Below are 24,157 nucleotides of genomic sequence, written 5' to 3'. Positions count from 1 at the left end.
GGCCAGGGCTTCCCCTCGCGTGGGTACCGGGGAGGGGATGGCGGGGTGCTGGGCCGGCCTGGGAGTGACACCTGCCCCATCGGAGCCCCCAGAGCGGGACCCCGGGGCTGGGGGGATCTTACCGTCATCTGTCTCTCTCCTTGTCAGACGTCACTGATGAGCTCAGGTGACATCAGAGGACGTTACCCCGCGGAGGGGGGAGGGCGCGGCGCATGCCGGGTCGCGGGAAGACCAGGCCGCCGGGGGCGGCGGCGTCTCCATGGCAACCGAGACACCGGCCAGGCCCCCGTCACGTGATCGGAGCAGATCACGTGATAGTCGGCTGCCGCGGAGCTGCTTCCGGGTCAATGCGGGACGCGGCCGCCGGGCCTGGGTGAGCGGGGCCGGGGGCGGGCGGGGCCCCGGCTGTCACCGGCTGTCACCGGCCTGCTGCGCGGCGAGATCGGTGGTCGCGGTGTGGTGTCGGAGCGGGGGAGGCCGCTGTCACTCGGGGGCGACCCGGGGTCCGTCCGTCCGGGCCGTGGGGGGGCGGGGAGCCAGGGACAGTTTAACGTTTGTGCTCGGGGCGGCCGGGCCGGCGGAGGCTGCACCGTTCCGGGAAGGCCTCTGGGGGCTGGGGGACCCCGACCTGTCGTACAGGCAGGGACCGGCAGACGGGCTCCCCGCCGACTTCTGCGGCGGCGTTGTTTTTCCCAGCATCCCCTGAGGGCACCGCCGGTTCGGCAGCAGCGTGGTGTGGGAGCCCCGGCCCGCAGCGCGTTAAGTGGCAGCCTGGCGCGTCTCCTGCGGGGTCCCGTCTCCCTGCCATCAGTATTGACCGCTCCCGGGAGAGTGGTGCTGCGGTGGGTGACCACATGGTTACGTTAGCTTTGGTGAAGTCCCTGACAGCGTTCCGCGTACTCGGGGAGCTTGCCCTGGTGGCTCGGGGGGCCGGTGTGTCTACCCTGATAATACTCGTTCATCTGTCTCTCAAGATCACTTCAAAAATAATTTCCCTGAATCGCGTCTTAGAAGGATGTACAGACTTCTTTTAGATGTTTGTTCTGTTGCATCCGTTCTTTACGCTTTGTTTCTCATGTATACGAACGCGTCAAAATGCGTTTGATGTGTGACTGTTTAGGACCTGCTCAGAAGGCGTTCGAGTGGCACTGGAATTCATTAGAATGTCGTTAATGATTTAATTCTCTGGAATGGTCTCTTATTCTCCTTGTAGGCTTATAGCACTGAGATAGAAATATTTTTTGTGTCATTTCTAGTGTTCTCCTTTCACTTCACTCATGAGCTGCAGCAGCCCGCTGGGTTTCCCTTGGATCTCAAGTCAGGGTTATGCTCTTCTCTGCAGACACTTGGCATGTTGTATGTTACTGGGGCCACGGCCTTTCAGCAGGGTGTTTAAATATAGACAGCAAAGACTGCTCATTGACGTTTGAAATAAATTCTTCCCTGTGAGGACGGTGAGGCACTGGAACAGGTTGCCCAGAGAAGTTGGAGATGTCCCATCCCTGGAAGTGTTCAAGGACTGGTTGGATGGGGCTTTGGGCAACCTGGGCTAGTGGAGGGTGTCCCTGCCCATGGCAGGGGGGATGGAATTAGATGGGCTTTAAGGTCCCCTTCCAACCCAAACCAGTCTACGATGTTTCTGTGATTCTATGATATCTTTCAAAGACCGAGTACCTCTTTTGCAATCTACGCTGTCATTTAGAAAACTCAAAGTTATTTTAGGATATGAATTGTTCCTCATGCCATCGGTAGGAAAACCCTCAGAAACGTGCACCTTGCAAATCATCCTGTCCTGCCCTTGTACAGACAACATTCACTTGAAATGTGTCATGCTTTCTTTGCATATTCTGTTAATCCTGGCTCTCAAGCAATTGTAGTGATTCAGAGAAGCCACGTGCGTGACAGGTGATTATAGTGAATGTGAAACGTGACGAGAAGGGAAGTGGGAAAGGTGACTGCCCACCCCCTGACATTTTTGTCATCTGGTAATGGCATTGGCTTGCAAAAGTAAAGCTTGACAAAGAAAATGTTTGGGCTTTAAAGTTGATGAATGTGAACGTCATTAGGGTTTTGTCTTGGTTCTGGATTGCTGTCATGCTGCAGCTGAAAATTTTGTCTCTAGTGTGACGTTAAGATGATTTTCTCATGTGGAATTTCCAGCTCATGTTTGCTCAGTGAATAAAGAGGAATGGAGTTGATAGAAAAGCAACGTGAAGGACAGAAAGCTTTATTCAGGGTGGAGTTCCAAAACTTCCTTTATGATAGAGATGTTTTAGGTAGTCTGTTTGCAAAGAAGTAAAGTAGAGCTTGTTACAGGTGATTCGTAGAAAAGGCAACCTGAACCTTAGTTAAATCACTTTTGTTCGGGATTTTATATCTATCCTTGCCTATAATAAATCTAAAGGAAAGTTTGTGGCAGCAGGCAGAAACTTTAATTTGGCATTGGTTAGCAACCTCACTTTCAATATACGTGTGGCGTCACCATGAACTCAAAAGTATGAATTTCCACCAGGAGTCCTGGAGATGCAGGTTTATATGCAGAATGTACATATCTACATTTTGCTGGTATATGAGATTTGCTAGTATATTAGAAAGGTAAATGTGCAGTACTTGGTGAAAATGCTGCTCCGTGACTTATTGTATGCTGTAGGAAATCGACAGTTGATTGCTGCAAGTTTGTGCTTTGTGTTGTTAGAACAGGCAGATGTGGCTCTCTCCTCTATGTCCGTGATAGGTAGCAGGCCCTGCTTTGGAGTAGAAGACCTCTGTGAAATGTGGGGACAGTGTAGTTCCCGTTCTTTGTGCGTGCATCAAGCTCGATGCCTTTATTATCCAGGAAACCATGAAATACCAAGTTCAGAGTACGTGCAGAAAAGCAGGACAGATAAGCTTAGTTCCACCTAGGGTACAGCAGAATGCCGACTATCGCGGTTTCTTTGTGCCAAGTATACTTCCACCTGACGCTCAATATCTTTCTAGGCAGGTCAGCAGCCCACGATGTGGCGAGTCCTTTTTCCTGTGCTGTTCTGTTCTGTGATGTGCGTAGATATGAAGGGCATGTTTATCTTCCAGATATATTAAACAGCTGCAAAATTCAATTGGCAAAACTTGCTTTTTGGACTGGCCAAATGACGTGCTAGGACGTGTTTATGAGTGTTTTGTGACACGGCGGTTGTGTTCTAATTAGAAGCCCAGGTTTGCAAGCTGGGCGTAAGAACTGTAGTTTTTTGCAGATGTCAGAGGAGAAATGATGCTGCTCTTGAGGCCAAAGCTTGCTTTGAATGAGTGAAGGTGAGAGCCCTGAGATATCCTGAGTGAGCTTACTATCAAACTCGAGTATTTCTATGACACCCTGTGGGCTGACTGTATGAAGTTTTGCTAGCAGAGAATGATGAGCTCTGGGCTGTTTACAGCATTGGCCTGATTTAAAAAAAAACAAAACCAAACTGTAACTCGTGTTGTATAGTGTTTCTTTATAAGCAGCTAGGGAGATGTAGGTCCTTTTTCTTTTTCCCTTCCCCCCCGCCCCCCCCATCTAAAAAGCTAATATTGACTGAAAATCCTGAGCTCTAGAGAAAAGGGAAGTTCCAGAATTAAAACATCTGTTTGAGCAATCTCTTAATCTCTTACTCTTAAACAACTCTTTGTTCTTTCTCCTCCTTGATGCCCTGGAAATGTGTTTGAATCTATGTATTTGAATCTACAAATATCTCACAGTCACCTTCTGCAGCTTGGGGTGTGTTGGGAAGTGTCCTGGAAGAGCAAGGGGGTTTTGGACTTGGCCTGTAATGATTGAGAGCATGTTTGTGTAGCTTGGGCCCTCCGTTTGGCTTAGGTTTCTTTTCAGTTAATGTTTTACTGTAATCTTGAATTTGAAATATGACTGGTTAGACTGATCGGCAGTTCAGATGTACAACCCATGACCGGGCCGGTCACTTTTTGTCCTGTGTTCCCAAGAACTGCTACTGGAGGCAATTGTTCATATGCTCTGGTTTTTTTCTGTGTTAACTAGAAGTCCGAGAAGGGAGCATGGACCAGCCCAGCGGAAGGAGTTTCATGCAAGTTCTTTGTGAAAAATACAGCCCCGAGAACTTCCCATATCGTCGTGGACCTGGTATGGGGGTGCATGTCCCAGCAACTCCGCAGGGTTCACCTATGAAAGGTAGGGTCCTGGTCTTTCTGAGCACCTGTGGGGTTCTGGGTGAGATCAATTTCTTGGCTGTTCTTGCTTATGTTGAAAGAAGAATTGCCCTGAATTGATTAGAAAAAGAAACATTATGATGTATTGTAATGTGTTTTTTACCAAAGAGCTGAGAGATCGGAATCTTTTGTTAGATTAGTTAGAGCTAGTGACTGAACCAGTTGCAAAAAAAACCAAGTAAGTTTCCCTATCCCTGTCATTGCCAGCGTAACAGAATCAGAATCCTGTCCATGAGAGATGGAAATAAGGCCTTGTGCAGTGCTGAGTTTTGAGGGTTCAGCAGTCCCTGGAGCTTATTTTCTTCAGACTAGTCATACTAACTATTTTATGAGTGGCTGCAACAACCTGTATTTTGACAGAGATGGCTTAACAAATACGTAACGCTTGATTTATATTGGAGGTTGGTCCGCATGCTAGTGGTGTTACACGGTGCCATCAACTTGCATCGATGCCTGCGGGTACAGAAGGAGTCCAGACCATATTTCAAGCCAAGCAATGAGTCGTTGGATGTCCAGCTAGGCTTCTTTTGTGACAAGTGACTCAAATGAATTTGTAGTTTACTTTGGCTCTCTTCTCAAGGCATCAAATGCTCTCTGACCGTGCTTATGCTGACCTAGTCAGAAATCCCCTCTCTCCTTTGCTTCTGACCTTACTGCCTTGAGGGAGTTTCAGACAGATGTGTGTCTGAAGCACTGTGCTACTTGTGTATGTCCTTGAGCCTCCTAGGCTGTGAAATCTGTGTCGCTGTTTCCTGCTCTTTGAACTGGATCCGTTTGACACGCTTTAGTCTTTCCTCGTGCTCTGATGTTAGCCTTTGGTTCTTGGTTTGTACAGATGAGTGTGAGATTCACATTTATCTCACCAGAACTGCCCCTTCTTTGTGTAACCGCTTGCCCATCTTGATCGCTAAGAGTAGTTTAAATTTCCGCCAGCCCCGAAGGGGAAAATAGCCATGGAAGTCAGCTGGATGAAGTTTGCAGTAACTTGAGTTTGACAGAGGAGAAAAAAAGGACCCGAGTTCAGTTGAGGATAAAACAGATGGCATGTCACTCAAAATTGACATAAACAGAAAATTTGCTTGATGGAATATTCAGTCAATACCCTCTCTCCTGTGTGCGAGCACCCACTTACCTGAGCTGTTTGGATGCTGAAAAGAGGTCGGTGAGTCTTAAAATGTGACTGAGACATGACTTACAAGTACGTCACGACTAATTCCCAAAGTACAACGCTATCCTTTAAAGAAGCTAATGAGCCAGGAAACTTGAAAACTCAGATCACTCCAGATAATTGTCTGCTGCTAGAATCCCTTTCTAGTCATGTAGCTGTCAAGTAAAAAGGAGAGAGAAAAAGGGCCACCTTTTTAGGAAAAACTTGTTGTTAAGTTTTAACAGATTTTGATACTCCACAGAGGTGGGAGAGCTGTATTGTATATGAACGGGTAAGACTGATGGCTTGCCTTGCCTAAGTGTGGATTTCTTGTGTTGAAATGGTTTCCTGTTACAAATCCACAGCTTTTAACTTTGTCATGTTTTGGCCTTAGTAAATCAGGCTGTGATTGAGATCCAAGTCCTTGTCTGTAAACTAGCTGCGAGAACATTTACCTGCATGAGAAGGAACTAGAGCAAAATCAAGGCAGAAACATAAAAGGCAGAGTAGAGACCCAAGTTCTTCCAGGAGGGGAGACTGTTAAACTTTCTTCATTGTTGAAGTGTTTAAGTACATCCTTGGTGTTACTAACCCCGAGTGGGTTAAGTACAATAGGGTAAGGCAGTGTGACTCTGCGCAACTAACAGTCCACCTAGTCCCGTATCCTATCTGCAGTAGCAGATGCTTGGGGTAGAGCGTAAGTTCTGGCAAGAACTGATATGAGACCTGCTATAAACTACAAAGGACTGGCCCGTCCCCACTGCGGTGTGGACAGAAATGCGTGTAGTAACTGAAGATCACCGATACTGAGTGGTACTTCATGTTTAGACACAAGAAGAATTCTTGATTGATGTCAGTTGCTTGTCATAAAATCCATGTTATCCTGAGATCCTTAAATACGTGTAAATTGTAGAATTACTGGGAGATCTTTTCTTTTGCCGAATGTCATGTTTGTGCTTGTTTTTACCTTCTGTAACTAAGCAAGGCAATGCTGACCAGAGGGCACCTTTTCTTTTTCCCTGCTTCAGATCGCCTCAACCTTCCGAGCGTACTAGTACTGAACAGCTGTGGCATAACCTGTGCAGGGGATGAGAATGAAATCGCCGCCTTCTGTGCTCATGTGTCTGAGCTAGATCTTTCTGACAATAAACTGGAAGACTGGCATGAGGTAAAACAGTTACACGTGCACCTTTCTGAATAACTTTGATGGCTATTACTATGACTGCAAATGCATTGCAGGTTCTAAGAGTACTGTGTTCATTTAAAGGAGAGAGATTTCCATTTTTTGTGGCTTCTTTCTCATCTTTGAAGCTGATGCTTATTTACTTTGACAACAACTGAGCAATAAACGCGATGAATTTAATCCATTTGGGCACTTCACACCATTTACCTCATGATTTACGATCTTGGCCTGTGGGTGACAAATACATACTTTCTTTTTCTGGTGCAAAGCACCGAAACTGGCATTTCTAACGTCAAGAGGTTAACGAGCAGTGCAGTTTTTAATAGAGTAAGAACTGAGGAGGTCCAAGTAATGGGAGGTGATTCCTGGCATTGCCACCGATTCTGTGGTGCTGGCCAAGGTATTCATTTTCTCTCTCCGCTTTTGTTTCCCTATCTGCAAAACAGGCTTAATAATATTTACCTCAAAGGATATTTCTGAGGCCTCATTAACTAATGTAAAATGCTATTATAAAATCCTCTAAAGTGCTTGGATGAAATATGCTAGGTAAATGCAATGTAATACGAGTAAAACAATTGCAATTTGTTCGAGTGTTGTTAACAGTTTCTCGCTGGCTTATGTTCTGCTTTTATGTTAGTGTTTATTGTTGGAAATACGTGGAAAACAACAGGATGCGCAACATAAAAATTATCATGTGTTTCTGTTGCATTGAACTCCTGTGTCTTTAAACAGGTAGTAAACGCAGTGTTTGCAGAAATATCCCAGCTCTGGCACAGGGGTCGCAAAGGCAGAAGTGGGATAGGTTTCTCTGTTCCTGTTGTTTCCTTGTTAGCCTAGAAGGTATTAGCTCAGCAGGTGGGAGAGAGATCTTAGGCTTGTCTGTTGAGTTTAGAGCAAGGGAAGACGGTTTCGTATTAAGGGCATGTCTGCTAAGAACTGGGATGGTGTCTCCTGACTTCTTTTATTCTGGCCCCAAAAGGCCCCCTCCCACAGTAATGAGGTGCAGCCTCTCCGCTCCCTGTTCTGCTCTCAGTGGAGCTGACCTCAGGTCTGGTAAGCAGCTAGGAGAGCCGCACACACGCTCGTCACTCGCAAGCTGCGTGCCTTGCACCCTGCTATTTGTTCAGTCTGTTTAGGTTACCCTGGATGTCACAATTTGCTGGCTCCTGCACGAGCCGCAGTAAAGCAGGAAATGGAAGGCTTTCTGTGCATTTTGGCCTCTTCCTCCAAGACAGGATTAAGTTTTCACAGCCCATCCACAACAGATGAATATTTAACTGATGTTTGAAAACTGCCCATGATGGGGATTCCAGATCCCTGGGTAGGCTGTTCCCACGCTTAGCTAATAACCTCATAGGCCAAACTATGTCACTTAGGTCTCCCATGCTACAATTTGAGCCAGTTGCTCCCTGCCCTGTTCTCAGCAGGCATGAAGGAACGTTCATTGTTGTGCCTTATACGGCAGCCTTTTATACCTATGAAGAAGCTTTTGTGTCTCCTTTTTCTGTTTTAGTATAATACTGAAAAAATGCAGCTCTTCCAATTGTTCATTGTAGGCCATTTTTTCTAAATCCTGTGTTGTTTTTTTTGCTCTGATGTCATTCCAGTTTGTCTACTTCATCCCTAAGGCATAGTGCCCAAAACATGACATCACCTAAGACAAGGTGCGAAGTGAGGCAGACTAATTACCTCCAGCATCACGTATGCAACACTTGAATTCCACATGAGACAATTGCCCTTTGCTAGCAACTGGGCCCTGTTATTGACCTGTGTGTGTCATGGTCTGCCCCATATCCTCCCATCCAATCACTTTGTGAAGTGGAGCTCTCTAGCCATGTGTTCTCTGACTTGTAATTATTTTCCAGATTTTCCCCTGAACATTAGTACATAGAATATCCTTGAACTGAACTTCTATTTTATGGGTTTCAGATGGCCGTGCTTTAGCCTCTAGCCTTGTACCGCAACGTGATGGCAGCCTTTCCCACCTTAGTATCACCCGCAGTTTAAGAAAACGCATGTCGTTCAATTACTCTGGTCATTGAAAACATAACGAGTAGTAATCTGCTAGAACACTCCTTGGGTATGTCTGCTAGCTTTGTATTGAACTCCTAACTTACGGTGCTGTCCCGGACACTGTAAATCCCCGGTTTGCCTATGTGACTGGTGTGCGGATGGCGTCAGAAGCTGTTGTTCCCTTATACTACTTCCCACTGAATCAGTTAGCTGAAGAGGAAAATTAGATTGATGTGATGTGTTCTTTACAAATTGATGCTGCCTGGCTGTTCTGTTCACTTAATCATTAATAGATGACTACAAATTGATCAACTAAATAAGCTGTTCCCATATCTTTCTGTGTATTAGCAGTATCGAGGTCAGCACGTACCCCCATCGCACGATCTGTTGTGTATCCTGCTCTCCAGAGCTGTACAGTTACTGTCTCTGGCTTTTCTTTCTCTTTCTTGATCTTTCTTCCTTACCTCTCTGCTACTTGTCCCTCAGGTGCACATCTATATGCACGAAAAGAGAAAGTTACCCCAATCAGTGTTACCTGAACATTGGGATTGATTGTAAGAAAGCTGAAGTTTTCAGAGCAATGGAATTGAATAAGAAATTCATTGTTTATGGACAATGAGCTTCTATCTGTCTTTTATGTTGGGCGGAATGGTGAGTTCTGTGGCTAGTGGGGAGCAGTAGAAAGCTGAGCAAGTGATCAGAGTGTTGGCCATAAACTCGAGAGATGCGTCCATTGCCTCCCTGCTAAAAGACGAGTATGGCGTCCTAGCTCCTGTAACGTGCTGCTGCCTAAGCTTGGTGTTGAGGTGGATTTTAGGACCTCTCCTAAGAGACTGACTTTGTCTTATCAAGCTGCTCAGAGAATGTAATTAAATGAACTGTTGAGGTGAATGAGCAATTAACTAATCAATCTAGATCAGTGAATAGCTGGAGTATGAATTACAGATAGTTATCCAGAAGCCTTATTTTTTTTTCCCCCATATCATTTCTTTGGCTTGTGGTGATTCCGAAGGGTCCCCTTTTAGGAGACGGGATATTACTGCATGAGGTCCGATTACTGCCTGATATGCATTTCTTTCTTTCTCTTTTTTTTTTTTTTTTTTTCCCTCCCCACTTAGGTCAGTAAAATTGTGTCCAACGTTCCTCACTTGGAGTTTCTAAACTTGAGTTCCAACCCTCTCAGTTTGTCCGTTTTAGAGAGAAGGTGTGCTGGGTCTTTCGCTGGTGTTCGCAAACTTGTGCTCAACAACAGCAAAGCTTCCTGGGAAACAGTCCACACAATCCTGCAGGAATTACCAGAGTAAGCATGGGGAGTTGGGTCTAGAAAGGGGTGCTTGCTGCACACAGATCGAGGCTGGCTTATCAAATCACGTGGTGAGGGATGAGAGGGGTGTGAGGATGCAAACATGATCAGTAGAGAAAAAGAGAATTTTTTTTGTTTGAGAGCTCGAAAACTGGCCAGGTGAATGCTTTACATTGTCTTAAAAGCTGAACTCTCGTGGCGCTGCAAAGCCCGGGGCGGCGCGTCCAAATCTAAATACCAGAGATGGATAATCACCGTGATGCTGTAGGAGGTGACATGCTTTCCTCTGAGTCACTGCAGAATGAATGGTGCAGTGCATACCTGTACTAATAGCTTTTGAATGGGATGTAAATCTGGGGGTCTGGCCACTTGTCAAGTAATATTTCATCGTGCTTTTCTGTGCAAAAGTGTTGATTTCTGTGGCTTGGCCACGATCCACCTTGGCAGTGGCATTCTGCTTCCACAAATGTCCTCAACTGGCTTCATTTTGGTAACAGATTCCTCTTTGTACGGCTTTGTAAGCGGAGATGATGACAGCAGTATATCGTGCATGGCCAATGTATGCTTCCCTGGGATTAGGAGAGCTAGTTTAGTTGTCTGAAAACTTGGTTCTTTCTTTAATGGGAATTTTTGGCAGAGCCAGCGATGTGGGGGAAAAAGCGTCATCTGTGTTGTATAAAAACAGCTTTCTAAATAAGTGGTGCACACTGAGAGCAGGTACCAATCACCGCTGGGTTGGTGGCTTGTTGGGCACAAATGTGGAACACCACCCCGAGCAATCTGTTACGCAATTAATACTGGGAGGCTAGAGGGAACACTTAGAGGCGGTTTTCATCTGTGGAGGAAGTTTACGGATGGGAGCAGAGATGTAGTTGAAACACTCCATTTGGAGTGCTCAAAGGTCTTCTCTACACCAAGGTTTCAAATCACATAAGAGCTGTTACAGAAAGTCACGTTAAAATTGCATATGCATGTCCCTGTACCCGGGAGGGTAGTTATTTCTCAAGGTATGTCGAGATGATGATATGATCTTTCTTCCCCTGTGCAGCTTGGAGGAGCTTTTCCTGTGCCTTAACGACTATGAAACGGTGTCTTGTTCTCCAGTTTGCTGTCAGTCTCTCAAATTACTCCACATAACTGACAATAATCTTCAAGACTGGACTGAAATTCGAAAATTAGGAATTATGTTTCCATCACTGGACACGCTTATTCTGGCTAACAACAACCTCACGACCATCGAAGAGTCAGAAGATTCCCTAGCAAGGCTGTTCCCCAACCTGCGGTCCATCAATTTGCACAAGTCAGGTGAGAGCTTGGAAGCAGTATGCTTTTTGTTCTCAGCATAAGTGACAGCGGTTGATCGAGTCTCTCCTCCTGAGCAGGTGAAAAACACACTTGCTTTGTGCTCTTTGAAACCTTGCCCTTGGGATGGTTGCTTCTTAGGTCTGTGTTAACAGTAAGTAGCCTGCAGTCAGCATTGCTTCCTGCAAAGTATGAGAGGGGACAGGTGAAGGCAGAAGCGCTGAGCAAGCACCTAAATCTTTGGGATAGTTCTGTGCCTGTAGCAGAGATGAAAATGCCCAGAGTGACCTTTGTCCCAGTCTATCCTGCCTTCCCGGCGGAACCAAAAAGCTGTTGATAAATGCAGTCCCGACAGACCTATCATGTTGAAGTCTGGTTTCCTAATGGTGCTAATGCAGGGCCACGCAGGCAGATGTACTGAAGAGGAAAACAGGCACAAGAAATCAACTTACCCATCTCTGTGGGCTTTACCTGCTGCTTTTGGTAGTTAGTCGTTATCTAAAAGATGAGTCAGAGTAGTGTGGACTGGCAGTTATTCAAAATGAGTTGGCAAAGGTTTTTTACATTAGTAGTTTCCCCTCTGTTTCCTGTCCCTGCCTCAGGGGCTCCTGGATGGAGAAGGATAAATAAATGTCTGGCAGTGGAGGGGATGAAAGAATCCTACTTGCCTTTTATTCCCTGTTTTTTCTTGGGTAAAATGAGTGTATGTGTAAGTATGTGATAGGTAAGGGCTGAGCTTTCACCAGCAAAAGCTGTCTGTCATCTGTGCTCAGTTATTAGAAGCTCACCATAAGTTATGCTCGAGGCTGCTGTTACACTTCAGCCCCAGAGAATTTTCAGCCAACGCTCCAGAAAGAGAATAAGCATTTGGCTATTGGGAAGGGCACCCCACGCTCGGAGAGGGGGAGCTGCAGGGCAGCTTGTGAGGGCTGTGACGTGTTTGTGAGATGACATGTACTCCAGAAGATCTTCTGCAGGAGTACTTAATGCATCACCATCTTTTGTTCTTTACAGCTTTATATGCTGTGCAAGCAATAGTTAAGTGTTAGCCAAGGTACAAGGTACTTTATTAACATGCTCTGCAATGTAAGCATCAAGGAATCCCTATAATAAAAGCTTAAAGCTAACTAGAGGAAGAAGAGCCTGTTAAGCTGGATTTGAAAGCACTGTCTCACTGAGGAGCAAGTGCTCCTGTGGTAAGCAGTTTTGCAGTTTTCATGCCAGGTATTTAAGAATTCTGGATTCTGTATTGCATTTTGATGTTTTGGGACCTGAAAGTCAAACAGAAATCCCAAGGAGCCTGTTGAACTTTTTTTTTCCTTTTAGAGAAGGGAAGCTGTTGCACTCCAAAATTCTGTCACGTGAAGACTCCAAACTGGTGCCTCTTTTTGCAGGCTCTCTTAGCTTAGTGGAGATCAAGGATGAGCTAAAGATAATGTCTTAGTGAAGCTGTAGCGCAGCGGGCTCACGAGGGGAGGAACAGATTTTCCTGCCGAGGTGGATGCCACAGCTAACAGCAGTTTCTCCTTTAGAGGTGGTTGTCTCTGCACTAGCTTTCTCCCAGCTACGAGAGCTTTTTGGCTCGTTCAGAGCGGTGTGATTCAGAGAGATACTGGGCACTCTGTGATGACGTTGCACCTCAGAGATCGGGTGGAAGGTTTCTCCTCCTGTCACAAACTTCTACTCACTTTGTCTGTCGACGTGGCTGATAGCGATACCCAGAGGATGGCTTAAGGCATAGGTGACCTTGGCAGAGGTGCTTTGAGCGCTCTGGGGAAAGGAAACGCTCTCTGCCTGCCTCGCACATGGTGCCGTGATACTTACAGGAGTTTTGTTTCTGCTCTGAAAAGAGCCCCTTCTTCTGAGTTGTGGTTGTGACACAGGGTTTGGGCTGGAACTTGGCATTTCCTGACAGGCTTAGCTCAAATGAGACCCCTGGTTTTGTTTGAGCCGATAATGTTTTCTGGCTTTTCACGTTTTCTGTACTGTGTGGATGAAGCTGTTGATGTTGTTTGGAGAAACCAGTTTTCTAACTCATGTTGCCAGTGTAAGATTCTGGAACAGTGTGGTGGGTTGACCCTGGCTGAGGGCCAGGTGCCCACCAGAGCCGCTCTATCACTCCCCTCTTTCATTAGACAGGGGAGAAAAGGTACAATGAAAGAAAACTTATGGGTCGAGATAAGGACAGGGAGAGATCATTCTCTAATTATCATCACGAGCAAAACAGACTGAACTTAGAGAGGGAATTCATCTTATTTATTACTAAGCAAAACAGAGTAGAGGAATGAGAAATAAAACCAAATCTTAAAAACACCTCCCCCCACCCCTCCATCTTCCCGGGCTCAACTTCACTCCCGGCTTCAACCTCCGCCCCCCCCCAGCGACACAGGGGGACGGGAGTGGGGGTTACGGTCAGTTCCTCACGCGGTGTTTCTGCCGCTTCTTCATCCTCAGGGGGAGGACTCATCGTTCCCCTGCTCCAGCGTGGGGTCCCTCTCACGGGAGACAGTCCTTCACGACCTTCTCCAACATGAGTCTCCTCCACGGGGTGCAGACCTTCAGGAGCAAGCTGCTCCAGCGTGGGTCCCCCACGGGGTCACAAGTCCTGTCAGCAAACCTGCTCTGGCGTGGGCTCCTCTCTCCACGGATCCACAGGTCCTGCCAGGAGCTTGCTCCAGCGCGGGCTTCCCACGGGGCCACAGCCTCCTTCAGGTGTCTCCACCTGCTCCGGCGTGGGGTCCTCCACGGGCTGCAGGTGGAATCGCTACACCCCCTCATCCTCCCTCCATGAGCTGCAGGGGGACAGCCTGCTTCACCATGGTCTTCACCACGGGCTGCAGGGGAATCTTGCTCCGGCGCCTGGAGCACCTCCTCCCCCTCCTTCTTCACTGACCTTGGTGTCTGCAGATGTTCTTACATCTTCTCACTCCTCTCTCTGGCTGCAAAAGCTCTCTCTAACTGTTTTTCTCTTTCTTAAATGTGTTATCACAGAGGCGCTGATTGGCTTGGCCTTGGCCGGCGGCGGGTCCGTCTTGGAGCCGGCTGGCATTGGCTCTATCAGACACAGGGGAAGCTTCTAGCAGCTTCTCACAGAAGCCACCCCTGTAGCCCCCCCCGCTACCAAAACCTTGCCACGCAAAACCGACACAAACAGTCGTTGGAAAAGCACTTGCAGTAAGTGTTTCTGCGGTGGCAACAAAGGGAAGCAAAGACAAGTAGTGTTGATCTCACCACATAATCAGGGTTGTACTGTTGCTTGATCCCCAGCTTTTTTATTTTACCCTCTCTGCTTGCCTTGTTATCCCAAACGTCAGGTCTTGAGGGGGCTGAAATTGAGTTAAAATCTTTTTCATTAAATGGCTGGATGGCTTCTGGGACTGTTTTACCATTGGGTCGTGAGCGGAAATGGGACTCAAGGTGGTCATGTGTGCGAGGTAAAGCCATTTGATGGCCATTTAGTGACACGAGAATGATAGAAGTCCTGACGACAGTAATACTACTTAAGGCAGCATCTCTTTATAGATACAGCCATCATAACTGATGCTAGTCAGTCCTTGGCAGTGAGGCCAAAGACTGAATGGTCCATAAAAAACTAAGCTCCCTAATCAGCCGTGGAGATCATCCTTCTAGACTTACAAAACAGCATGAGAGAATTGAAACTACTCTGTCTTGTAAGCAAATGAAGGAGATTTTTTGCAGTGCATCACAAACAAAAAGCCGACTTCTCAAAGAAACAACAGCTGACGCTCGCCTGTCATGTATGTTCTTTGGTTGCGTCTGATTATCTTGGATACATGACGTATTATCTGTGTTTGTTTAAGCAAGTCTTTTCTTCTGAGCAGGTCTGCATTGCTGGGAAGACATTGACAAGTTAAATTGTTTTCCTAAGCTCGAGGAAGTGAAATTGCTAGGAATCCCTTTGCTGCAGTCCTACACCACTGAGGAACGCAGGAAGCTGCTAATAGCCAGGTCTGTTGCTTGTTTATGCAGAAGCATTACATGGCGATGAATGGCTGGGAGCGGGTAATTAGAGGAAGAGGCTGTTAGGAGATGGAGTTTTGTATGAATTCACTGCTCAGAAAGATTTGAGCTTTTTTTTGTTGTGTGGGAAAGTGGGAGTAGTGGAAATGTTAAGTCTAACTTCTGTACTTTTCACATACTTTTTTGAGTCTCATACGTGCCTGTGCATGCGATACATATATGTGGCACAATGAAAATGCTTAGGTTTGAATGTGCTTGGAGAAACTGCGTGGAACTTGCCCCCTCTTTTGAGATGACTGAGGCGTAAGCTACCTGGCAGGATTCTCCTGGTGCTAACGTCGTGGCACGTAGCTTTTGATGGTGGCTGTCTTCTTGGTCACCCTCTCCGGGTTTCTCTTCTTGCTGACTGTATTTCTTGGTGTCTGCATGCAGGTTGCCATCTATCGTCAAGCTCAACGGAAGCATCGTTGCCGATGGGGAGCGAGAGGACTCGGAGCGATTCTTCATCCGATATTACATGGAGTTCCCAGAGGAAGAAGTCCCATTCAGGTATGAATTCTCTGTTGTGGGATGGAGAGCAAGGCAGAAGGGCGGCGAGGTGACTGAACAGATGATGTTACGTGGCACGGGCAATCCGGGCTAGCTGTTCCATGAAGAAAACATCCCTCGCCTTCCTCGATTTGTTTTAGTTAATGTCGTTATATGAGAGTGTTGTCTGATGACTTGTAGAATCACTTCTGAGTCAAAGTCGGCCTTAAAGTGTCCGCGTCAAGTGCCATTAAACAACATGACTGTTCAGTTCATGATCTTCATTGCTTCCTGACCTCCCTGATGGCTAGCTTCGTAATCCACCTGTGTTTGGAAGTCCCCAAAAGCCAGTGCAGATTGTGCTCTCTGGTGCCAGGCTGGGGCATCTAATTCTCTTGACCATCTGGTGTGTGGAATGTGACTGGCGAAGGGAAGCTGTCCCCTCGCTTTCAGGCCTGCAAATCGCCAGTCTGATGGTTTTTCTTTGCCAAAAAAGTATGCCCAATGATCTGTTAATCTTGGTAAACTAATGAACTTTGACAGATGCTGTTCAGTCGGTATCTTCTCTGTGCCAGCATCTACTTACTGCTTCTTAATGGGCTGAGGGAGGATCATGGAGCATCGAGCCACTGCATTTACATGCTTTTTGCCCTAAAGCCCTCGTGCACTTTTCAGACAACAAAGCTCTATAGCCCTTTCTTTACAGAAAGGGGGTAGGACAAGAGTATGTGTGTGTGTCCCCGTGTCCAGGGGGACAGGCAGAGTCAGGGACAAACTGAGGTAGAGAAGGTTAAAGGTATGACCTGCTGTAGATGACAAAGGTGCGAATAGAATCTGGTCGGTATTTACATTGGCTGGTCAGTGTTTCCCCCAGCTTAACTCTTAGGTAAAATGTCTCTTGTTTTTTCGAAAGCACTGTGTATGTGACCTGCCAATACAGTAAGGGCATGGGAAGGCTGGACTGGAGAATGAGGGCATGGCGTTTTGTATGAATACTAATAGGTCCGGCAATTATAGTATTTGTTAAAGGTGTACTGGGGTCAGTTCAGAGGCGAAGGGTACTAATGCAGTCAGGGAGACAAGACAGCTGGTGATCCCTCTTGTGCCTTTTTCTGAGGACAAGTCCTGGCTTGTAATTTTAGAAGCCCTTGAAGCGGAAAAATTGAAAGAAATATTGGAAGAGAGAGCAGCAGAGGCGGAGAATGCAGAGGAGAGGAAGGGGAAGGGGAGCAGCATCACGAGCTCGTGATGCTGCTCCCAAATTGGATTATTTTCCATAACATTTTATTTCCAAGAAAACTGTTTCATGTCTCTCTGTTTGTGGCTCCAGAGAGGGGAGAATAGCAGGGCAGCTGAGCCCAACAGCAACAACGGCATCCTGCCCTTTGGCGAGCAGGGCTTGGGCTGACCTGGAAAACCAGCTGGGAGAAGGCAAGGCAGGCCCTCGTGCTGAAAGTGGTGTATTTGGTTGTGGACTAGGAGGGGTGGGAACTAAGGCACAGGTAGCCCTTTGATCCTGGTGGAACGGGTGTGCTGCCCGGAGCTCAGGAGGGAGGGTTTACGCACGAGAGGGAAGGTAAATAAATAGCTGGCAGGGGATCTTTTCCTGCTGGACTTGTGCCTGTGGGTATTGTGGTGACAGGTGCCTTGCATGTCCAGGACTCCTATATTGCTGAGGAGGACACAGTGGGGTATAGCTTTAGACATGCACGATGCTGCTGTCAGGACGTGGACTTTGGGAACAGGCCGTGTGCACCCATGTAGTTACACGGTACCACACACAACTGGGGTTGGTTTCCAGGTGGGAGATCATTTAAGAAATTACTAATAACTCACTCATCCAAAAAAGCTGGGCTGATCTTGACTAACATGCCTGCTTTAGGCTATTTTGGTAAGATACAGGAGAATTACCTCCCCTTCTGATTTCTCACTGTTCAAACAGTGTTACTGCCCTTTTCGTGGTCAATGGGGCTCTTTGTCTGAATCCCTTCATCTGTGCAAGTGTTTCCAAGAGACTTGTGCAGCCACTAAAGAGGGCTGTTCTGTTCTGGAGGGGTTGTGTGCTGCTCCAGACTATTTTCTAACGAGGCTGCAGATGGCTGAGAGCGTCCGTAGCCCTGAGGGCCGGGTTTCAGTTCCTGGACCTGTACACAACAGCCCTTGTAGGAAGGGAAACCTGGCATTCTTTGCAGAGGGTTTTTGTGCGCGTGTTGCTAAAGCTTCCTCCTCTTTGCTCCCAAATCTGGTGTGGTCTCTCTGAAGGTTGTTTGTAATTAGAATCTAATCAGAACACACACATGTTCTTGCTGGGGGTATGGCATCTGCATTGCAGTGCTGCCACAAGCGGAGGAAGAAGACGCACTTGGGCACGGAAAACTTAACAATGTAAGCAGCCCCCCTCAAGACTGTCGAGGTGCAAGATGCAATAAGCAAACTGCACGCAATCCCCCCTGCTCGCATTGCTTGTCTTCACGGGCTGCAGCTCAAAGGGATGGGAAAGGGAGGGAAATGGACAGAATAATTTCTCTCTCTGGATGTCATGTGTTAGAAAGGAGCGCCGAGCATACAATCCAATATTGGCTGTCTTCTTGAGTGACGTCTTTGTGTCTGTGGGTTTTTTAATGAGTCCTCTGCTTGTCTGGTCCACTGTTTATCTGCAGAGTATCACAGGCGCTTTTAGCCAGGCTCAGTTCTTCAGCATCCTCTGCTCCGGCAGCCAGCGTCTGCCAGGCTGCAAGGGGTGATTATAAAAGTCTCCAGGGTGCCTATTATCGGGGTACAAAAGAACCATATGAGCAGCGTGCCTTTGTCCTTACTGATTTGAGGGAAGCCAGTCATTCAGACTCCTAACTTTCTTTGCAGGCTGCAGCTAGCGTACAAGGAGCAGGCTGCGCAGCTTATTCTGCCTTTCCTCTGCATGAGAAAATTTAAGACAACGTTGCCTGACCCTCTGCATATTCACAGCATGGGTTTGGGTAATCTTAGCCCGCTCATGGTACTTCTCTCTCTCAGCTTGCTTGAAATTTGTCCCCCCTCTTCATACTCTTCCCACCATCAGCCCTGTTCGTTGCGGTTCCCCTTAGCGCATGAATTGTGGCAGTACTTCTGGTCAGCACGGGAGAAATTGTTGCTGGTCTGCAGCGGAAACTGTGCCACAAAAGAAATCCTCCCCGTCGGCGACATGCTGGCTAGCGCTCGCTCTTACTGTGGGCGGTAGCCCGGTGGGTAAAATATGGGGAGCGCGTTGTCTCCTCTCAGTACTAATGGCTTTTCCGAATAAATAGGCCTGATCCTATCACCCAGGTGCCTGTGAGAGCAGGGCACTGGCCTGCCTTTGGACACTCTGCCCTGGTGAAGGTTCGTTTTGTCCGTGAGACTGGGGAAATCCTAGTGCGTTGTGGCCCTTACCTAATTTCCCGGCAGACAGAGGGTCTGCTGTTCTCCAGGAACATTCCAGCCTTCAGCAGGACTCCCTGGGGTCACCCGGCCTGCCAGGTCCCATCATCTCTCGACAGGGGCCGTGACACAGCACCGATCGCATTCAGCTCAGGCTCGGATCGGGAACAAAAAGAGCTTTCTGTACAGCACATAGCGGAGGGCCTCTGAAACGTTAGCTTTTCTCAGCAGCTCTCAGCCTTTGTCATTTCAATCACATTGTGTTTTGTCTTGCCGTCTCACCTCTTTCCCAGCCAGGCAGGGGAGATGCGGCCTTGCCCGATCAGAACGATACCCGCTGAAGGCGGCGGGAGGGTGAGGCGGGCTTTCCATTGCAGGGGACGACTCCCCGGGATGGGCCTTGTGGAGGTCAGTCAGAGAACTTGGCTCCAAGGAGAAAGTAGCGTGGTGGTGGAGTGTGTGGCTCTGCTAGTAAAATGCCCGTGTCATTTTAGAGTAGGTGTGAGGGATCGGTTGGAAGAAGTCCCCCATTTGTTGTCAACTTCCAAACCGTGCGGCAGCTCACCTTGATTTGGTAACCATGATGATCCCGTGCTCGGTGGAGCGTAACATCTGGGACCTAGATGGCCCCTTGGAAAACAGCAGGAATGTCTGAAAATCAGTCAGGCTGTGAAGCCACAGATACTGGGAATGTAGCCTGAGGGCCGTGTCCTTTGTGTGAGCAGTAGCTTGGTTCTGGCACTTTTTAGTGAAGTGTTTTCTCTGGAGCAGGAGGCGTAGAGTCTTGTGAGCGTAGTGTCCTCTTTTTCTTCCAAATCCCACTGCAGCCACAGCTGGGGCTTCTGAAATTGTAGGAGCCCAGTAGAGCGCTTCGCTGCTCAGTTTTGTTCAGGAAGCTGTTTTGAGACCAGTCAACTCGTACATCTCAGGTCGGGGATAACTTCACCTTCCTCATCTAGATACCTCCTCCCTAGGTGGATGCTCACTCGGGTTCATGTCGGTGCCATGGCGCGGCTTGGGGACTGTGAGACAAGGTGACCGGAGTAGATGGGCTTTCTGGGTTTTATTTTCTCCTTTTCAGCATCTTGCCTGAGAAACACTGTGTGCTCTGCGAAGTGTCCTGCTGGCAGGAGAGAAAACAGGACTCACACCATCCAGATTTATTCCTAATGGTTGTCTGTTCAGGTCATCAGACTTGAATCGGGGTGAATGTTGTCTCAGCTCCCCAAAGTGTGAGAGATTTGGTGGCAAATGGAGAAGAAAGCTGGGGTTTTCCTTTAGTCGGTGTGGAGAGAGGCATGCGCTTATGGGCTTTGAATGCTAGCTCGGCAATATTCTTTACTCGCGAGAGCCTCATCCATCCTTCCCGCCTTGAGGGAAGTGCCGGTTAAACTGTGAGATGTTTCGGAAGAGCCATATGCTAGCTAGTCACCGACATGGAGGAGGAGGACAGCTCATCGCTGTCTGCATTCTGGTTTTAGCTCTCGTCAAAGAGTTCTGGGCTTCAGATGATTCGCCCCTTGGAATCTGTGCTTACCCTCTTGTCATCAGGTCACTGTACTTTCTGTGCAGATGTTCGTTTGTACTTTGCAACCTAGTAGCATCCCTGGATGTTTGCAGCTAAAAAGCGGGGGTAGTATCATAATGTAAGACAGAAATGGACTTGTGAAACATGTGTTGGCTGGACGAGCAACTGTACTGTAACTCTGGAGTTGTTTAATTTTTCAGGTATCATGAACTGGTCACAAAGTACGGGAAGCTGGAGCCCTTGGCAGTCGTGGATCTTCGGCCACAGAGCAGCGTGAAGGTGGAGGTTCACTTCCAGGATAAGGTGGAAGAGATGTCGATCCGTCTCGATCAGACTGTGGCAGAATTGAAGAAGCACTTAAAAACTGTAGTGCAGTTGTCAACAAGCAACATGCTGCTCTTCTACTTGGACCAGGAAGCTCCTTTTGGTCCCGAGGAGATGAAATACAGCTCGCGAGCACTGCATTCTTACGGCATTCGGGATGGAGATAAAATTTATGTGGAACCCAGAATGAAATAGCCTTTTTGACCTTGTGAGTGCACGTACGTGCACACACCTGCCCCACACACCCACACACATGCATTAAGGAGTTTTTGCAAGGTTTTTATTTCGGTCGGTTGGTTGAGGTTTGGTTGCGTTTCTGTAGCAGGTAATTTCTTAGCCCGGAGGAAGTGCCCTGATCTGAGAACCATGCCCGCCATCCACTGCAGGTGACCTTGAGGTGACACTTGACTTCGGTGCATGTGTTTCAGTGTGTGCAATACCTTGATGTTTTCTTCGACGCTCCGGTATACTCGTGATTTGGCATGAATGGTCAGTTGTTCAAGCTAAAGAATGCTAGGGTCCATAAGGGAGAGGATAGTTCGGTGCGGAACTTGAACTTTTTTTTCTTTTTCTAAATTTTTGGGGATTTGGCTCCACCAGAGCGCCCTTTGGCCTAGCTATCTCACTGTGGCTCGAGCTTGCTGAAGTATTTTTTTGCAGCTGGGTGTTGTCTCAGCCTCTTGTTGCACTCGAGTTCACTGAAAAGATCTAAAACAGTATTCTGCTTGATTCAGAGCTCAGGTACTTAGTGCATCCACTTAACTCCACTGGTTTGGTTTGTATGAGTGCACGAAATGGGGGAAAGAAAGAGACCTTAGTAGAAGGAAACAGTTTATTTTCAAAACGCACGCTCTATATCCACGCCGTCCTACGCTGATTTTTGAGGGGGGGAAAAAAAGGTAAAAAAGATTTGCTTTCCGTAGCCACTGCACACAGTGTCTGCAACCTGTAGCGCCGGCAGCCTGGAGGCAAAGGGACCCTTGCCGTGTGCATTGCAAAGGGAATTTTGGAAGGCGGTGGATGGGCGTTGCATTGGAAGGGCTTTTAGGGCAACAGGTCGAAAAGGGGTTGAAGAGCAGATTCCCCACATTGGCCGTGATTCATCCCCATGGTGCTGAAGAGATCCTCCAGTATGTACTTAACCTGGTACCAGTTTGTACTGAAAGTGGAATGGCTAAAATTGCTCTCCTGAGAGAGAGTAAGACTAAAGTTGAAGTTTGTGTTTGTTGCTGTTGCACCAGAAGTGAAACCTAGCACTTTCCCTGGGGGCCCTTGGCTGCGGGGTCCCTGCTTAGGGTCCGAACTAGGAGAATGCGTTGGCTCGGATCGGTTTCTAGAAGATGAGTAACAAAGCAACTAGACTCGCGTTTATTGTAAAGCAGGTTTTCACTATCTATATTGGCTTCCCCACACACGCACCTCATAGGCATCGCGTGCTGCTGCTTAAATTAGACCCCGTTTTCTGCTGCAGAGCAGATTCCCTTTCTTGTGCGATGAAACCCTCCTTCCTTTATATCTCCTGTTCTGCTTTCCTGTGTCCTTCCTTGTTCCTCTGTCCCCCTGACAAGTTGAAGACTTTTGAAATTACCTAGTTATAAGCAGCTGCATAAAAGTTTTTGAAGCTGTGCAGTGAGGGCTCTAGTTACACATGAACTTTTGACCTTAATTTTGAAATGCTCCCTTATCCCCACGTGCACTTTCTTTCCCATGATGCTTTTGTCCACATCACCGAGCTCCTTTTATATTCTTGGAGTTGTGTATTTCTCTTCATATTTTACCTAGATTGTGGGGTGGGGTAGGATGGGGAGGGGATAAAGTATTATCTCACAGTCTTCAGGTTCAGGATGTGGGGACCGTTTGGAGAGGAGTAGTTCTGCATCCAGAGTAATGATTAAAAATGGGAGGATTTAAGACAAGATAATAATTTGTGCCTCATCCCCCTGCCAAAAACGTCAATCTCCTGGCCCCGTCGAGATGAGCAATAGGAAACGGAGCAAGACTCGCTGTAGGGAGCATAGAGGCTGCAGCACGTAGCTGCGGAGCCGTGGTATCCATAAAACAAAAGAACGGGGAGATGGCAGCAGTGTAACATAAGATGACGCTTTTATAAGCTAGAGCTTTACTGAAGATGTATTTTCCATTTGGGCAGAGAAAGGCATTTGCTGCCTTATAGCAGAACTCTTAAGCCAACACTTCTGTATGATATATACATACATACGCATAGGAAAAGTTGTGTTTAATAAGATATTTTGTTATAAAACAAAGTTTTATGAAGATATGGTTGTTTAATATTAGAAGCCTATTTCTCCCCTTGACGTCCGGTTTCGGTAGGTTATCCCTCAGTCGCTGCGATGTCAGAGGTAAACGACTGACGGGCATGCAAAGATATCTCTGACCTAATTCTATAGAGCAGTAATTGCCTATGTAGGTATATTTATGGCATTGTAACTGGTATTAATGAGATGCTGTAACTATTGACCAGCTTCCTCAGCACAATTAAATGTCTCTGTTTCAGAGAAGGAAATAAACAAAGACCATTAAAGAATTGAATGGGATGTTAAAGAAGACCCAAGTATGTGCTTTTAAGTTTGTTCGCCCACAAAAGGTTAGCCTGTCCGCTAAGTCATGCTTTTATTTACGGCGGACCTGGTGGGAATGGGAAGATGGAAAAAGAGAACATCTGCTGGCATACGAGGTCGACAAGCGCCATGATGTAGCTGCCGGGGATTTGGTGCTAACACTCAAACTGGCTCCCCTGGTCTTTTTGGGTCAGCAAAAGTCTCGGTGTGAATATCACCGCCTTGCCGCTTCGTGGGGGGAAGGTTGTTTCTGGACTGTGCTCTCAAGCCATTCACCTGCGCAGCTAGCAGAGCACTCGTGGGGTGGAAACCAAAACTTCTGGTTGGCTTCCCAAGGAGAAAGAGTCACGTCCAAAACGTGGGTACAGTTTATGCGTCCAGATGATTGACTTTGAAAAGCAGGGCCAAATGTCGCGCAACCGATGTGGGAAAATATCCCAAGTTGGCTCGCTTTCCTTTTGTAATTCCTTTTTGAAAAAGGTCTTGTATCTGTGCCACGTTACTGCTTAACAGGGGACTGTGTTTTGGCGAGAGAGAGGAGGGCTCTGAGCGAGAGAGTGGGTTTGGGGCTGACAGTGAGTGCCGAGAATTTGGGAGGGTCCTGAGACGGCGGGAGGTTTGATTTAAATCGATGAGGTGTCACGAGGGGTGTTGTCAGCATATACCCGCCCGC

The 24,157-nt window shown here is 47.4% G+C and overlaps 1 protein-coding gene across 2 annotated transcripts; it reads left to right on the top strand.

Annotated features, from left to right (window-relative positions):
• The first annotated feature begins 300 nt into the window (after nucleotides 1–300).
• On the top strand, nucleotides 301–23,467 carry TBCEL (tubulin folding cofactor E like). Of its 2 annotated transcripts, none has more exons than XM_075774358.1 (8): nucleotides 301–373; nucleotides 4,016–4,162; nucleotides 6,376–6,515; nucleotides 9,662–9,843; nucleotides 10,895–11,151; nucleotides 14,991–15,117; nucleotides 15,562–15,678; nucleotides 20,782–23,467. In XM_075774358.1, the coding sequence occupies exons 2-8, from the start codon at nucleotides 4,030–4,032 to the stop codon at nucleotides 21,098–21,100; spliced, it is 1,275 nt and encodes a 424-aa protein (XP_075630473.1). In that variant the 5' UTR covers nucleotides 301–373; nucleotides 4,016–4,029; the 3' UTR covers nucleotides 21,101–23,467. The 2 variants fall into 2 exon arrangements, with proteins under 2 accessions (XP_075630473.1, XP_075630472.1); XM_075774357.1 differs by having other exon boundaries at nucleotides 308–373; nucleotides 4,013–4,162.
• The last annotated feature ends 690 nt before the right edge of the window (nucleotides 23,468–24,157 follow it).

This window comes from Balearica regulorum, chromosome 23 (genome assembly GCF_011004875.1).
Source record: "Balearica regulorum gibbericeps isolate bBalReg1 chromosome 23, bBalReg1.pri, whole genome shotgun sequence".
Taxonomy (NCBI): Eukaryota; Metazoa; Chordata; class Aves; order Gruiformes; family Gruidae; genus Balearica; species Balearica regulorum.
The sequence above is the reverse complement of the archived record's forward strand: the minus strand, read 5'-3'. Positions and strand labels throughout refer to the sequence as shown.

Bases quoted from the DNA above. Each gene is read 5' to 3' on its own strand.
- TBCEL (XM_075774358.1), top strand. From the start codon at position 4,030: ATGGACCAGCCCAGCGGAAGGAGTTTCATGCAAGTTCTTTGTGAAAAA. The intron at 4,163-6,375 runs GTAGGGTCCTGG...TCCCTGCTTCAG, and splicing joins GCAGGGTTCACCTATGAAAG to ATCGCCTCAACCTTCCGAGC. The intron at 9,844-10,894 runs GTAAGCATGGGG...TCCCCTGTGCAG, and splicing joins ATCCTGCAGGAATTACCAGA to CTTGGAGGAGCTTTTCCTGT.